The sequence below is a fragment of the Centropristis striata genome, chromosome 4 (genome assembly GCF_030273125.1).
Source record: "Centropristis striata isolate RG_2023a ecotype Rhode Island chromosome 4, C.striata_1.0, whole genome shotgun sequence".
Lineage (NCBI taxonomy): Eukaryota > Metazoa > Chordata > Actinopteri > Perciformes > Serranidae > Centropristis > Centropristis striata.
In genome coordinates, this window is record NC_081520.1 from 3,734,861 (window position 1) to 3,748,944 (window position 14,084).

Sequence of the window (14,084 nt, forward strand, 5' to 3'; positions counted from 1 at the left end):
AGCTCGTTAAGAAGAGTAAGAAGAGTAAGAAGAAGTCGAAGCAGCCCAGTCCTCCTGCAGCAGTCTCTCCCAGCTGCAGAGCCGGAGGGGATGTTAACCCCTTAGCGTCCAGTCTGCAAATTGCTAATAGGCTAACAGTTAGCTCTGTAGCAGTACAGTGTGTATGTTTACAACAAGCACCAGACACTAAAATCTGTTCCTATTGTTTGTTTAAAAGTAGTGCAATAAAAATACAGATGTTTTCCTTAACATGATGAATAATCGTGATTAATAATCGTGATTACAATATTGATCAAAGTAATCGTGATTATCATTTTGGCCATAATCGTGCAGCCCTACGACAAACACAAGCACTATATAAGCTTTATTACACTCGCTCACAAAATATGATACAGAAGAGATAAAAACATCTAAAAGGTCAAGTGCTGCTTGTACTGCTTGATGTGTCACCAAAGAAATAAGAGAGAACAGAATATCTGCATATTTATATTCCCAACCCAAAAATTTAAACTTTAGCAGCAAAGATACAAACGTGACATAAAAAATATAGATAAAAAATCAAAAAGATCATTTTCCGCTGAACCCCACACCATTTATCTAAAAACCTTAAAATGGTCATATTTAATTAAAATATATTATAATTCTGCAATTCTCAATTAAAATTTTGGCAAATTAAACTGTTGCCCTCACCAGATCCTGTAAAAAAAAAAACAACAAAAAAAACATTGAATTCTGCCCTCTGTTGATCCATTTCATCGAAAGATTTTTGCACGGATTTGAGTGTACAGATGTTTTGATTTTGTTTGATGTTTTAAGTGTCTAAATATAAATATTATCAATTATTATTATTATTAGTAGTAGTAGTCAAGTCAAGTCAAGTCAAAGTTTATTTATAGAGCACATTTAAAAACAACCTCAGTTGACCAAAGTGCTGTACAGTTATTAAAATAGAATAAGTCATACACAACCGGGTATAAATAAAAACAATAAAAAGAATAAAATACTAAAAACAGTAAAACAATAAAATAAAATAGAATAAAATAGTAATAAAAACTCAATCCAAAACAGAGTTAGAGATAAAAAAACAAACAAATAAAAAGTAGTAGTAGTAGTAGTATTACTCCAGCACCTCAGCTAAGTCTGATACCAGGTGAGCGGTGACTTTTCTTTCTTCATTTACATTTTATTTTTTCTATTATACTGAACAAAAGACATTTATGAGTTGTTCCCACATGAAAGCCATGTTTGTGCTGATTCCATAGACCTGCAGGACTTAAATACTGCAGTGAAAAACAACGCCACAGTGAGTAAAATGTCCCGGTAAAAAATAAGGCAAAATAAAAATAAAAACCATTCAAGGTTGATGTTAACATCTATAGCAAAAAGAAAGGAATGGCGAAGGAAAGTTGAGCTATAAGTTGCCCTCTTCTGCCCTCTACAGGTAAAATCCTTGAAGACTTGTGTGAGTGTTTTGTTACCTGAGTTCTGAGTATTCTGAGCTGAACGATTCCTTCGTTCTCCTCTTCTCTCATTCGCTCTGTGGTCAGCTGCAGCCGACCAATCAGATTGATCTTTCCTCGCTTCTGGACTTTGGAGTTTTTGCTGAGAAAGTAAGAGACACAAAGTTACAGTCAATGAATATCATAGATTCAGTTCTAAAAGTCGTTTGTGGGTTAGAGAGAAACAGAGCAGGACAAAGTATTCAGATGTTAAAAAAACATCACTTCATATACATTCCTCAGTATCACAAGTAAATCACTCCAGGTTAAAAGACATCATAACCTAATAAATGTAATATACACTACCGGTCAAAAGTTTTAGAACACCCCAATTTTTCTAGTTTTTTATTGAAATTCAAGCAGTTCAAGTCAAATGAACAGCTTGAAAGGGTACAAAGGTAAGTGGTGAACTGCCAGAGGTAAATAAAAAAAGGTAAGCTTAACCAAAACTGGAAAATAATGTACATTTCAGAATTATACAAGTAGGCCTTTTTCAGGGAACAAGAAATGGATTAACAACTTAACTCTATGGAGTCTTGGGCTATTTTGTCCATTTTTGAATTCTTTTCATGTCTTTGTAAGTCATTTTGTGTCTTTTTTTTGGTCATTTTGTGTCTTTTTTTAGTCATTTTGTGTCTTTTGGTGTCTTTTTTTGTCATTTTGTGTCTTTTTTTGGTCATTTGGTGTCTTTTTTTAGTCCTTTAGTCCAACATAAAATGTGATTTTGAATCTTTTTTTTACTTTCATTAAACTATTTTCATTAAACTGCATAATTTTCAATTAAATTCTGGAAAAGTTGGTGTGTTCTAAAACTTTTGACTGGTAGTGTACATTCCTCAGTATCACAAGTAAATCACTCCAGGTTAAAAGACATCATAAGAAATGTAATATACACAAAGGTACTTTTATCCACTTGTTTTGGTCATGTGACTGCATCCAGACTTTCTGGAAGGGGGTCACTCTGTAATCCAGGAGGTCACTGGTAAACAGTTTTCGTTGACTCCTTCTTTCTATCTATTTAAACATGCTTCAGACAATTTCTCGGGCACAGACACCAAATCTCTGTTGATAACTCTTTTGTTTTTGGCTAAAAAATGTATCTGGCTGCGGTGGTCAACTCCCCAGATCCTCCAGTCCACATGTGGATATCACAGATTTCTGCTCTTAGTCCTCTGGAGAAGATGACTCATGACCTTAATCACAAATGGGACCAGTTCAGGAGGATCTGGGAACCATTAAAATCCTTTTTACAGAAGCTAGAACTCTTCATCTGTCCCTGGAAGGTGACGACTGTCTGCCCTTTCATATACTTTATGCATGTGCTCTTCGTTTACCTGTCTCCTGTCGTCCTTTTATTTACTTACCAATTTTTGTATGAATAGACAAAAATTAGCACAATTGCTCACTGATACACTACCGGTCAAAAGTTTTAGAACACCCCAATTTTTCCAGTTTTTTATTGAAATTCAAGCAGTTCAAGTCAAATGAACAGCTTGAAAGGGTACAAAGGTAAGTGGTGAACTGCCAGAGGTAAATAAAAAAAGGTAAGGTTAACCAAAACTGAAAAATAATTTTTTGGTCATTTTGTGTCTTTTTTAAGTCATTTTGTGTCTTTTTTTAGTCCTTTAGTCCAACATAAAATGTGATTTTGAATCTTTTTTTACTTTCAAAACACTATCATGCTCAATAAAGAATTTTAAATGTTGCAAATGTGCATTAATTTTAGAGTACACTGAGACATTAAACTGCATCATTTTCAATTAAATTCTGGAAAAGTTGGTGTGTTCTAAAACTTTTGACCAGTAGTGTAGTTTTGGGCGGGACTTCTTTTGTGATTTGTTGTCTGAATTGTTTTGTTTTCTAACGTTTGTGCTTGTAAAAATGAAAAACCAATAAAAAGAGCACTAAAAAAAATAATAAAAACATCACAACATACATGATTGAGAACTCCTGGTTGACGTAAAAGAGCGTGCTGTCTGTGAAGTCTTTGGGCGAGCTGACTGGAGGGTCATAAGACAACACCTGCCTCTTCAGCTTGGGGAAGGCAACGAGAGACTGCACAGAGAGGAGAGAGCACACAAAGTCAATCTTAAGATATGAAACATCATCAGTACTTATTTGAAGTCGGTTATGTGAGGTACTTATCTACAGCAAGGTTATTATAGTTAACGAAAACTAACGAAATTACGAAAACTAGAATTGAAAAAACATTTTCGTTAACTGAAATAAAAATAAAAACGAGAGTTTTTAAAAAAAACGATAACTAACTGAAACTGTATTGCGTGGTTACAAAACTAACTAAAACTAACTAAAATTATAGTGAAAATGTCCTTAGTTTTCGTTTTTGTCAACTTTTTTCATTCATAATTCAGTGTTTCTATTGGAACATGCAACACATGGTGAATATGTTTACTGAGACTGGGATGTCTACACTCCAACCAAAATTCAAAACACCTGGAACTGAAAGAGTTAATAACCTTATTGGGGCTGAGATGATAAACCAAAGGAAACAAAGGCAAAATTTATTATGACCTCTTTGAATCTGGCACCAACACATAGACCATTAGAAAAAACTAAAACTAACACTAAAACTAATAAAAACTAAACTAAAACTAAGCATTTTCAAAAAATAAAAACTAAACTAAAACTAGAAAACTCACTCTAAAAACTAACTAAAACTAACTGAATTTGAAAACAAAAATTCATAACGAAATTAAAACTAAAACTAATGAAAAATCCAAAACAATTATAACCTTGATCTAGTACCAGCACAGAAGCTAAGAAATGTTTATGGAGTTTGTGGCAGCAGCTAAATGGATTTTAAACCACCTCTATTAAAATATATAAATATCCATTTAAGTGTTGCTATATTTAGAATATTTTCTCTGCTTTACCTTGCTGTCTGAACCTTTTATAACGGTACTGTAACAGAGTATTTAAAACGTATCCTTGGTCTGACCCATAGTGTCCGGCGTAGCTCTGCGTCAGGCAGCTCTGTGGCCAGTTTGAGGTTCTCGAAGCTGATTCTCTCTCTGGGTCTCTGGTTCCACGCAAACAACACGGCCAGCTGGAACGTCGTCACCTCCAGGTCGTACTGTCCCACCTCGTTTTTAAAGGTGATCTGAGCAGAAAAGAGGTAGAGAAGGAGGAGAGAAGAGTGTCACGACAGTGATGCTCTGACAGCTTGCTTTGTCTATTATCAATTTTCTCTCTCTGTTTACATGTTGTTTACTTTGATCAATGTTTTTTTTTTTCTGGTTTGTTTTGATGACATGTATTGACCGAAATAAACAGAAACGAAACGAAACGAAACGAAACGAAACGAAACGAAACGAAACGAAACAGTTTGCTTTGGTAGAATACACAAGAAAAATGCTCAGGACTGCAGCTCGGATTACTGCCCACTCACTCAGATCTTTCTTGAATTAATTTAGACTGGATGTAAACGTTTGTCAGTATATACAGTGGCTTGTAAAAGTATTCATCCCCCTTGGATGTTTCACCCTTTTGTTGCTTTTACACATGAAATCATGGCCAATATAATGTGGCCTTTAAAAAAAATGCAAAAAAAACCCAACAACTTTTTAATATCAAAGTAAAAACAGATTTTTACAAAATAATGTCAAATATTAAAAATACATAAGGTAAAATAAATGATAAGTATTCATCCCCTTTAAAGTAACTGACCTAATTCAACAGAGTTCCAGCCAGTTGATGCAGCAGAGTCACAGTTAGTAAATGGAGATCACCTGAGTGCAGTTGATGTGTGTCAAGTGATTATAGTATAAAAACCATCTGTGTCTGGGAGGTCCAGTCTCTGGTTCATCACTATTCCTGCTACAATTGTACCAACACTTCTAGCAACTCAGAGAAAAGATTATTTAACAGTAGAAGTCAGGAGATGGCTCCAGAGAAATGTCAGCTCACTGGACATCCCAGAGTTCAGTTAAACCATCATTAAGAAATGGAAGCAGTATGGTTTGTTTAAATCTGCCTAGAGCTGGACGTCCTCACAATCTGAGTGACCGGACAACAAGAAGACTGGTCCTGCAGCCTTCTAGGACCTTAGCAAAATGTATTATTCAGGAAATGTTGACATTATGTGCAGTTTTCCAGAAAACCCTCAGGTTTTGGGAGGTTGATTTAAAAGGGTGATGAGGTTTTAGAGGGAGTTTTTCTAGGTGGACTGAGGTCTTAATGGGTTAATTATTTAAGTTCCAGTTAAGACTCCAAAAGCATTACTTGAGAGATATGTGCTATAAAATATGTCATGAATGGCAAATGCATTCTTGAGTTATGGCCAAAAACACACCCTGACCTTAGCCTTCGACCTCAAAATTCTGATCAGTTCACCCTTGATTTGTCCCAAATTTGAAGAAATTCCCTGCAGGCTTTCCTGAGATATCATATTCATAAGAATGGGACAGACAACCCAATAACAAAGGCATAGAAACTGAATTTTTACTCCATGAGATTACAATTGTTGGTTCTTTCTGGCAGCAGGAATTCAGCATAATTTCCTTCAACAGCTCACTCACAATGCCGTTGGACATGAGGTGATGCCAGTGGAGTTTGCGGCCGCTGTGGTTCCTCTTGTAGAAGTCTTCCACCTCAGGGATCAGGTCCTCCAGCTCCGTGGGCAGCGACACAAAGACCTTCTCACTGCTTCTGGACCATGCGCCGGCATTCAGGATCTTAATGTTCACGCTGTCCGCTGCAGAGAAAAATCAGGAGAATTATGGTTTATCTTGTGTTTAATTCTATTTCCATACAGTTTTTCTACGTACAGTACAGGCCAAAAGTTTGGACACACCTTCTCATTCAATGCGTTTTCTTTATTTTCATGACTATTTACATTGTAGATTCTCACTGAAGGCATCAAAACTTTGAATGAACACATATGGAATTATGTACTTAACAAAAAAAAGTGTGAAATAACTGAAAACATGTCTTGTATTTTAGATTCCTCAAAGTAACCACCCTTTGCTTACTAGAATATAAGACATGTTTTCAGTTATTTCACACTTTTTTGTTAAGTACATAATTCCACATGTGTTCATTAATAGTTTTGATGAATTTACAATGTCAATAGTCATGAAAATAAAGGAAACACATTGAATGAGAAGGTGTGTCCAAACTTTTGGCCTGTACTGTACATTGTCAACCAATATTTGTACGTTTAGTTTCCATTTTCCATGAAACAAGAGATGGTAAGAAAATGTAATTAATGGGACGCATTACTGCAAAGAGATAATGTTACACTGATTTGTATTCCAAGATGGTTTCGGGTGTTTTATGCTAAATGAATGCTTGTTGTGTGTGTGTTTGCGTTACCTGGCAGTGCCAGCTTGTTGTGTTTGTGCATCTCTTTGAAGACTTGATTGAGGTCCTCAGAGACCTTGATGTCCTGAAACATCCTGGCCAGCTTGTTCACATAATCAGCAGGCATTCCCACTTCCTAGAACCACGGGAAAACACAGAAACACACACACAGGACATAAGGAGCAACACAGAGAAAGAGAAAGGAAGACGACAAAGGAATGGACAAATTATTTCAGTGTGTTCCTATTTTCAGATGTTTTTCAAGAACTAACGTGACAGAAAGTGACCTAAACAACGGATCACCCAGCAGCACCAGCACCAAAAAGTTGTGCACGGTTTTTTTTACTTTTTTAAAGAAAACATTTCAGAACCATCAACAGGCATTTGCAATTTATTCATGGCTTTTACACTTATTTATGTGATCTATTTATTGTCTATTTATTGCAATGTGTAGTGCTTGTTTTAATCGATCTTTAATCTTAGTGTTATTTTCTCTTTTTTTTTTTTACTCAAGCCCATACATAGGCCAAATATAAATTGTAACCAAGACCAAAGTGAGCAGCTTTCAGATAGCACGCAACAAATACACCAGTGCGTCTTTAAACTCATTTTCTTCCAACGGCTTGTTCTGCGCAACAACAGCTTTTTATGCGCCGTTTTTCACTTCAGATACACAGAAAATATATTGAATGTTCTCAAATGAAATCATTCATTTAACATAATAAACAAGGGTGGATTACAACCACAACACACTCTCTATCTTCAAGAAATCCCTCGAAACTCACCTCTTCAAATCTGCCTCCAACCACTGACAAACTGTTCTTATTCTCCCTTCTTTTGGACTAATTCATTTGTATACTCCTCTTTTTTATTGTTTTGTTGAAATAAAGTGTCTGTGAGTACAGCACTATACATATTGAATGTATTATTATTATTATTATTATTATTTAACAAACAACCAATTTTGATTGACTGCCTCTTTCTCTAAAAAAAATTATATGTATTGATTTTTTAGTGAATTTTTTGGGCTTGCAGTTACTGTCCATCGCCAATAGGGGGTGCTGCAGCAGCTTCAGCACTCCAATCCAATCCACTTTATTTATATAGCACGTTTATAAGAAAACAGGGTTTTCAAAGTGCTGCACAGAAACACAACAGGTGAATAACACAATAAAAGCACAATAAAAAAAGATAAGTAGACAATAAAAAACTAAAATACAATATGATAAAATAGATAGATGATAAAATTAAAATAAATGGTAACACTTTACAATAACCAACTAAGTAATGTTTATAGATGGTTTATAAACCAATTATTAACCATTTACAAAGTGCTATACATATTTAATCTTTTAAAACCAATTTCTTAAAGGTATATGAATCATTCCAAAATCATTAACATACTTAACATGGTGTTAAAAATGTTAAAATGAGTGCAACTAAAACTATTGATAAACTATTAATTATAATTTAATTGTTTGTTAATGGTAAAGTAACTATAAACTTACATTAATATACCATCTATTTGTCATTTATGAATGATGTAGTTAGCTAACATTAATAAATTATGTATTTACCATTCTAAATGGTCTATATACGGTTTATAAATGATGATTAAACATTAATAAACTAATCTGTTTACCATTTATAAATGATGGTTATTGTAAAGTGTTACCAAATAAATAAAATGCACTGCCCGCACTAATAAAATATGTATACACATAAAAACATAAAAAAAACATAAAATCAGCACTCTACGTGGTGTTGAATGCCAATGAGAAGAGGTGGGTTTTAAGAAGAGATTTAAAATGAGACAGTGAGGAGGCCTGTCTGATGTGCAGCGGCAACTCCTACTTCCAGGATTTATTATATGCCTGAGGCTACGTTTACATGATGACGGTCTGAACAGAAGACGCAAAAGTGGCGTCGCGTCTTCACTTTTTATTCCACGTTTAGACGAGCGTTTTCGGGAGGAAATCTGCTGCATACGGTGACACAAAAGTGTGTGAAATTCGATTGTATGCAGCCAGGCGGCATCACTTAAAGCGATAAGAGCATCTTTGGGCATGCAGAAGTTTTCACGCCACACATTTTCATCAGCTACTCCTTCCACAAAGTTCTCCTCCATCACTAGATCTCCCAGGTCTCGTTCACAGCCGTCTGGCTCGCCTCCGACCAATTGCTGCATCCAAAATGTGATGGAGGTAATTCCAGATCCTTCTCTGTTCACTAATACTATCTGTACATATCCTGGACATTTGGTGGAAAGACTCCTGTAAGTTTATTAGAGCTGCCAGAGCAGCTTGAAGGTCCCACGCAAGGAAATAATCCCACGTTTGTTTATTTCCTGTACTGGAGCATGTATGTGACGTAAACACATACGTGACGTGAGCAGATCAGATCAGAGTTTTGTGTCTTGTCAGTGTAGACGACACGCTACGGTGGAGCGGATTTAACTTTTCCAGTTTGGAAGGTGGTTTCAGATTTTTGCGTTTTTAAGCCCCAAAAATGCCGTCACCGTCTAAACGAAAGGCACTTCTGATAAAATAGTTTGTCGTTTTTACCGCGAGTGTCCTCGTGTAAATGGGGCCTCAGTGTCTGCCAAAGAGTTGAAGAATAACTCACTCTCAGCCACTCCACCATGTTCTCTTCAATTTCGCTGTCGGCCGATATGTCCAGGATCAGACGCCTGGTCAGGTGAGCTTTGTGGTAGCGCATGAACACATCTTTATTCTGGACGTACTTCAACACCAAGAGCTGCAAGGAGATAAAAGAAGGAATTAGTGGAAGAATAGAGCGGGAAAAGGAAAAAGAAAAGGACTGTAGTCTGAAAATAGATCACCAAAAAGTCAGTTAGCCCCGAGTTGTTCCCGTTAACAGGACTCACCACTTCTTTGAGTTTGAGCTCGATTTCCTCTGAGGTGAGTTTCTTGCTGAGAGGAGTTTTCCTCAGGAGCATGTCACAGTAGTTTGCCAACAGCTCAGGACATTTTGACTCTGGCTGAGTCTTCATACCCACACTGGTTGAATGGAGACACACACACACATTTACACACAGTACACACCACAACATTTCATATATAAAAGACAAAGAAGACGTTTCCACTCACCCTTTCTGTTTCAGCGGCAGCTCCAGTTTGAAAATTGTGGCGTCATTGACAACAGCCTTGTAAGCCTGCAGGAGAAGACCAGAAACAACCAAACAAGTGACTGTTTACATTGTATATTCATCAGATTGTAGTGACTGTTTTATTTATCGATCGTTTATTTCGTTTCTAATGGGTTAAATATTTTCCAAGAGTTAAGTTCTCTGTGCACAGTTTTCCAATTCACACATACCGACTTAAAGATTCAATGGCCTTCATTTATCAAACGAGCGTAGCACCACTGATTTCCTTCCTTTTCCACTTTTTATGCTGCCAAACAAAACCAGTTTGTTGTGTTGCAGCTGTTGGACGTCAGCGCTTCACTTTCTGGCCCTGAGAAATTCCTCTTCTTTTGGAATTAAAACTTACTTTAAAACATTGTTTACCTCCTGGCTGCAACCACAAAAAAACGCGAAAAGGAAGGAAATCAGTGGTGCTGTCAGCAGAGTAGCAGTGGAGCATTAAACTCCTGGTGAGGATGGAATATTTCATTGATACATCGTGATATATAAAGCCTAACAGTCTACATAATATCCAAAGATTGTTTTTAGTATGATGGAAAGATGTTATTCACTTCTTTACATTTAGTAATAATTCTGTCCCAGTCAGAGGAGCGTGTGGCAGCGCTGATTGGAAATGTTTCTATTGGATCAGAACCGCTGGTGAAGCAAGTTAATAATAATAATAACAATAATAATAATGATGGTCAACAGAAGACAACAACATTTAATATCCTCGGCTAGTATTCTGATTAAAGAATTTCACGGTCGCAGGGTTTATTTATTTTTAATTATGTTTTAATGATAAATGATGTAGTCTAAACATGTTTTGCTTTGTCACCATTAAAAACAAAACAGCACAGAGTTTTATCAGCTCCAGGCATCGATACTATAGTCTAAGATCAATTCTCAGACTCAGACGTGTGGACTTCATGCTGACTCAAACCTGCGTACACGAGCTGAGAGTAGACTGAGATCTGATCGTACCCTCCGCTCACGCGCAAATTGATAAATGCCGAGCCTTGTAGAAATGATCGTACGCAGCAGAGCCGGGTTCGAATCCGGCCTGAGCTCCCTTTGCCGCATGTCTTCCCCTCTGTCACCCCCTTTCTATCTGTCTCTTTCAATAAGGCATGAAAAATACCCAAAAAATAATCTTTAGAATAAAAAAAAAAGAGAAAAAAAAGAAATGATCGTACTCCCACTTTACGCTCACTCTCTGTCGTAGGGATTATGTTTTAAATGTGGCTGATATCAGACTCCAGTGTGAGCTGCTCACGGTCCTGAACTGATCCGTATGAACCCGCAGAAGAACAATAACAAAGATGTCGCATGCAGCACCCCGTGCACAGAAGTAAACATGGAGGCTGCTGAAGTCAGTATTTACACTTATGAGCAGATAATAACGAGAAGAAGGATGAGGAAAAAGCAGAATTGTGACATCACTGTAGAGTGAATCAAAAGTGACTGTTCAGACTCCTGTCGTATTTAAAACATCAGACCTGGATCTGATTTAGGACCTAATATCAAAGGGGCTCAGATCTGATCTGAGAAAAATCTGATTATATGTGATTTTCATTGTTCACAATGTGAAACAAAAAAGTCTCATCTGAGCCAGATTTGGGCCACTTTTGCCTGCAGTGTGAATGTATCCTATAATACAATTTAAACCCTCTGAACCCTCTTATCCTCCAGGCGCGTTATGAAAAGCATGTTAAAATGTCTTTTTTTTTAAAACAAAAAAAACATCAACAAAAAGAATCTTTCAAAATGACACCATTTATCATGGCCACAACCTGTAAAAAAACAGATTTTTTTATTGGGATTTTCAACTTTCCAACAGTCCTTAAACAAATCAAATGCAAAAAAAGTTTAAACTCACGCCAGGAAAAATAACCAAATCTAAGCTTAAAATAGGGAAATGTTAAATAAAATCACTTTATTCTACAGGTCTCATTTAAATATCAGCCACTCATTTTTTCCCAATATTTGTAATAATTGTGGGCACTTGGAAAAAAAGCTGTTTTTAGTGTATAGCTTGTAGTTTTTGTCAAATATATGATCAAAAATATTCAACTTAAAAATACATCTGCCATTATAAAAGTATTCTGCTGCATAAAAGACATTTTATAATTTCTTCGAAATACCATAGAGGTGAAGGATTTATACTGCAGAGCAAAATGAGGCGGCAATGAAAAAATGTGACGGGAGCAAAGATAAGAAAAGCACTGAACCTGTTCCAGGGTTCAGAGGGTTAACAACCCTCTGGGACTTAAATAGGAAAGATGAGTCACTCAGGAAATTAACAACTTCGTCGTGCGGCAGACGAGAAATAATCTGTCCAATCAGAGCCACATTTTGTTAATTACTTGTCTAAAATGTAACACTTCTGCCAGCTTCAGGCACAAGAGAGAGGAAAGGAGAGGCTGCTACTGTACTTTGAGTCCACATTTTGGAGTTCTTAGTGAACACCAGGGTGGAAAAAATGTTCAATTTACAGCCAAGGTGGCCTTTGCGCCCCTGTCAAAGTTCCAGTAAACACAACGCTAACCGGCTAATTTGAATATTCAAATGAGCCATGTGTTGATGTGCAGCACAGGTAAGCTAGCGGGACAAGCTGTTTTGATATGTTGTGACTGAAGTATGTGGTAGTATTTGACAGAACTTAACATTTACGTTTTTATAGAAAGTACTATTGATAGGTAATTACCATTGTATTTGCCTATTTAAAGTCGACTCCTTAACGTTACATTTTTGCGTCATGAAAACTAGCGATAGCTAGCTAGTTGGGATAGCGCTAACGTCTTCCCTACCTCAGGGACAAGGGCTCGACATTTAGCTGATGTAGATTTCACCTCAGCAGGTTCCTGTTTTATGGCAGGAGGAGGCATTTCTCTTTCCTTACTCTTAGATGAACTCAGGCAGGACATTAATTTTGTCATCTTTTCAAAATATATGCATTTGCCGTCTTTTCAAAACAGGTTCATTTGTCATTTTCCAAAAAGGTCCTTTCTAATATATTTAATATATTGTGCATTAATGTTTCTTGGTGAATGAGAATGTTAAGGTATTAATCTGAAAGGTAAAACCAGCTTAATTTAACCAAACGGCCTTTATGCCCTGTCATGTGGCCTTTGTGCCCTTAAAAGAAGTGTGAACAGGAAGGCCAAATGGCCTTGCCCCTAAAATGACGAAATTCCAAGCCTGGTGAACACACACATTTTGGGAACAAAAGTGAGCTGAAATGAACTCAAAAGCCTTTAACACAGAGCATAATTCTATTTCTTGGTTGGATATAACAGACCTTATCTCTTGCTGTGAGGAAGCGAGGGTCGTCCTGGAACGCGTCCTTGACCAGCTTACTGAAGCGGTTAAATAGAGTCAGCAGCTGCTCCACATACTTCTCAGAGTCCTGCAGAAACACACAAACATTTATGTACATGTTCTGAAAGCTGCCGTCCAAAATTGACTTTGGTCAGTTATCTTCTTCTTGTTCACTGGAGTTGTTGCCTCCAGTGTCAATAACAGTGATGACCAATAAATGATCATTTACATGTGATTGGGCTCTGGGATTACTTTTTAAATCAAAACATAATCATATTAAATTTGATCAGGCTCTGCTAATTTTGTTTAAATTACATTCCCTGAAAAAAAATTGATTTTTTTTTTTAATGACTTTGTATCCAATTTCACAGATCGTTATCCCACAATGATACCACAATTTGCGGTGCACCATGCATTAACATTTTAAAATACATCATATACTTTTACTTATTGTTTTACCACCTGTTTACATCTCTGTATATACTACATATGTATTACTTCTCAGTAAGCACATTTCCATTTATGTTACAGTTCACTCAGTACTTAATTTAATATTCAAGCCATGTATTTTAACCTCTTCAACATTTTATGACTAATATACTCATCTTTCCTATCATATTTTGTTTTGTATGTGTATACACTACTGGTCAAAAGTTTTAGAACACACCAACTTTTCCAGAATTTAATTGAAAATGATGCAGTTTAATGTTTCAGTGTACTCTGAAATTAATGCACATTTGCAACATTTAAAATTCTTTATTGAGCATGATAGTGTTTTGAAAGTAAAAAAAAAG

The 14,084-nt window shown here is 36.3% G+C and overlaps 1 protein-coding gene and 1 long non-coding RNA gene across 3 annotated transcripts in view; both read right to left on the reverse strand.

Moving 5' to 3' along the window:
* The window catches only part of LOC131970452 (uncharacterized), a 96,074-nt gene that overhangs the window by 10,737 nt on the left and 71,253 nt on the right, over window positions 1-14,084 (reverse strand). The window lies entirely within an intron of this gene.
* The window catches only part of LOC131970446 (cullin-5-like), a 35,128-nt gene that overhangs the window by 1,725 nt on the left and 19,319 nt on the right, over window positions 1-14,084 (reverse strand). For both annotated transcript variants that reach the window (XM_059331842.1, XM_059331841.1), the window contains 9 exons: window positions 13,271-13,378; window positions 9,932-9,996; window positions 9,709-9,841; window positions 9,447-9,578; window positions 6,834-6,957; window positions 6,038-6,213; window positions 4,459-4,620; window positions 3,436-3,554; window positions 1,479-1,602 (listed from right to left, as the gene is read on the reverse strand). In XM_059331842.1, the coding sequence (XP_059187825.1) occupies window positions 1,479-1,602; window positions 3,436-3,554; window positions 4,459-4,620; window positions 6,038-6,213; window positions 6,834-6,957; window positions 9,447-9,578; window positions 9,709-9,841; window positions 9,932-9,996; window positions 13,271-13,378 (1,143 nt within the window). The remainder of the gene's footprint in view (window positions 1-1,478; window positions 1,603-3,435; window positions 3,555-4,458; window positions 4,621-6,037; window positions 6,214-6,833; window positions 6,958-9,446; window positions 9,579-9,708; window positions 9,842-9,931; window positions 9,997-13,270; window positions 13,379-14,084) is intronic.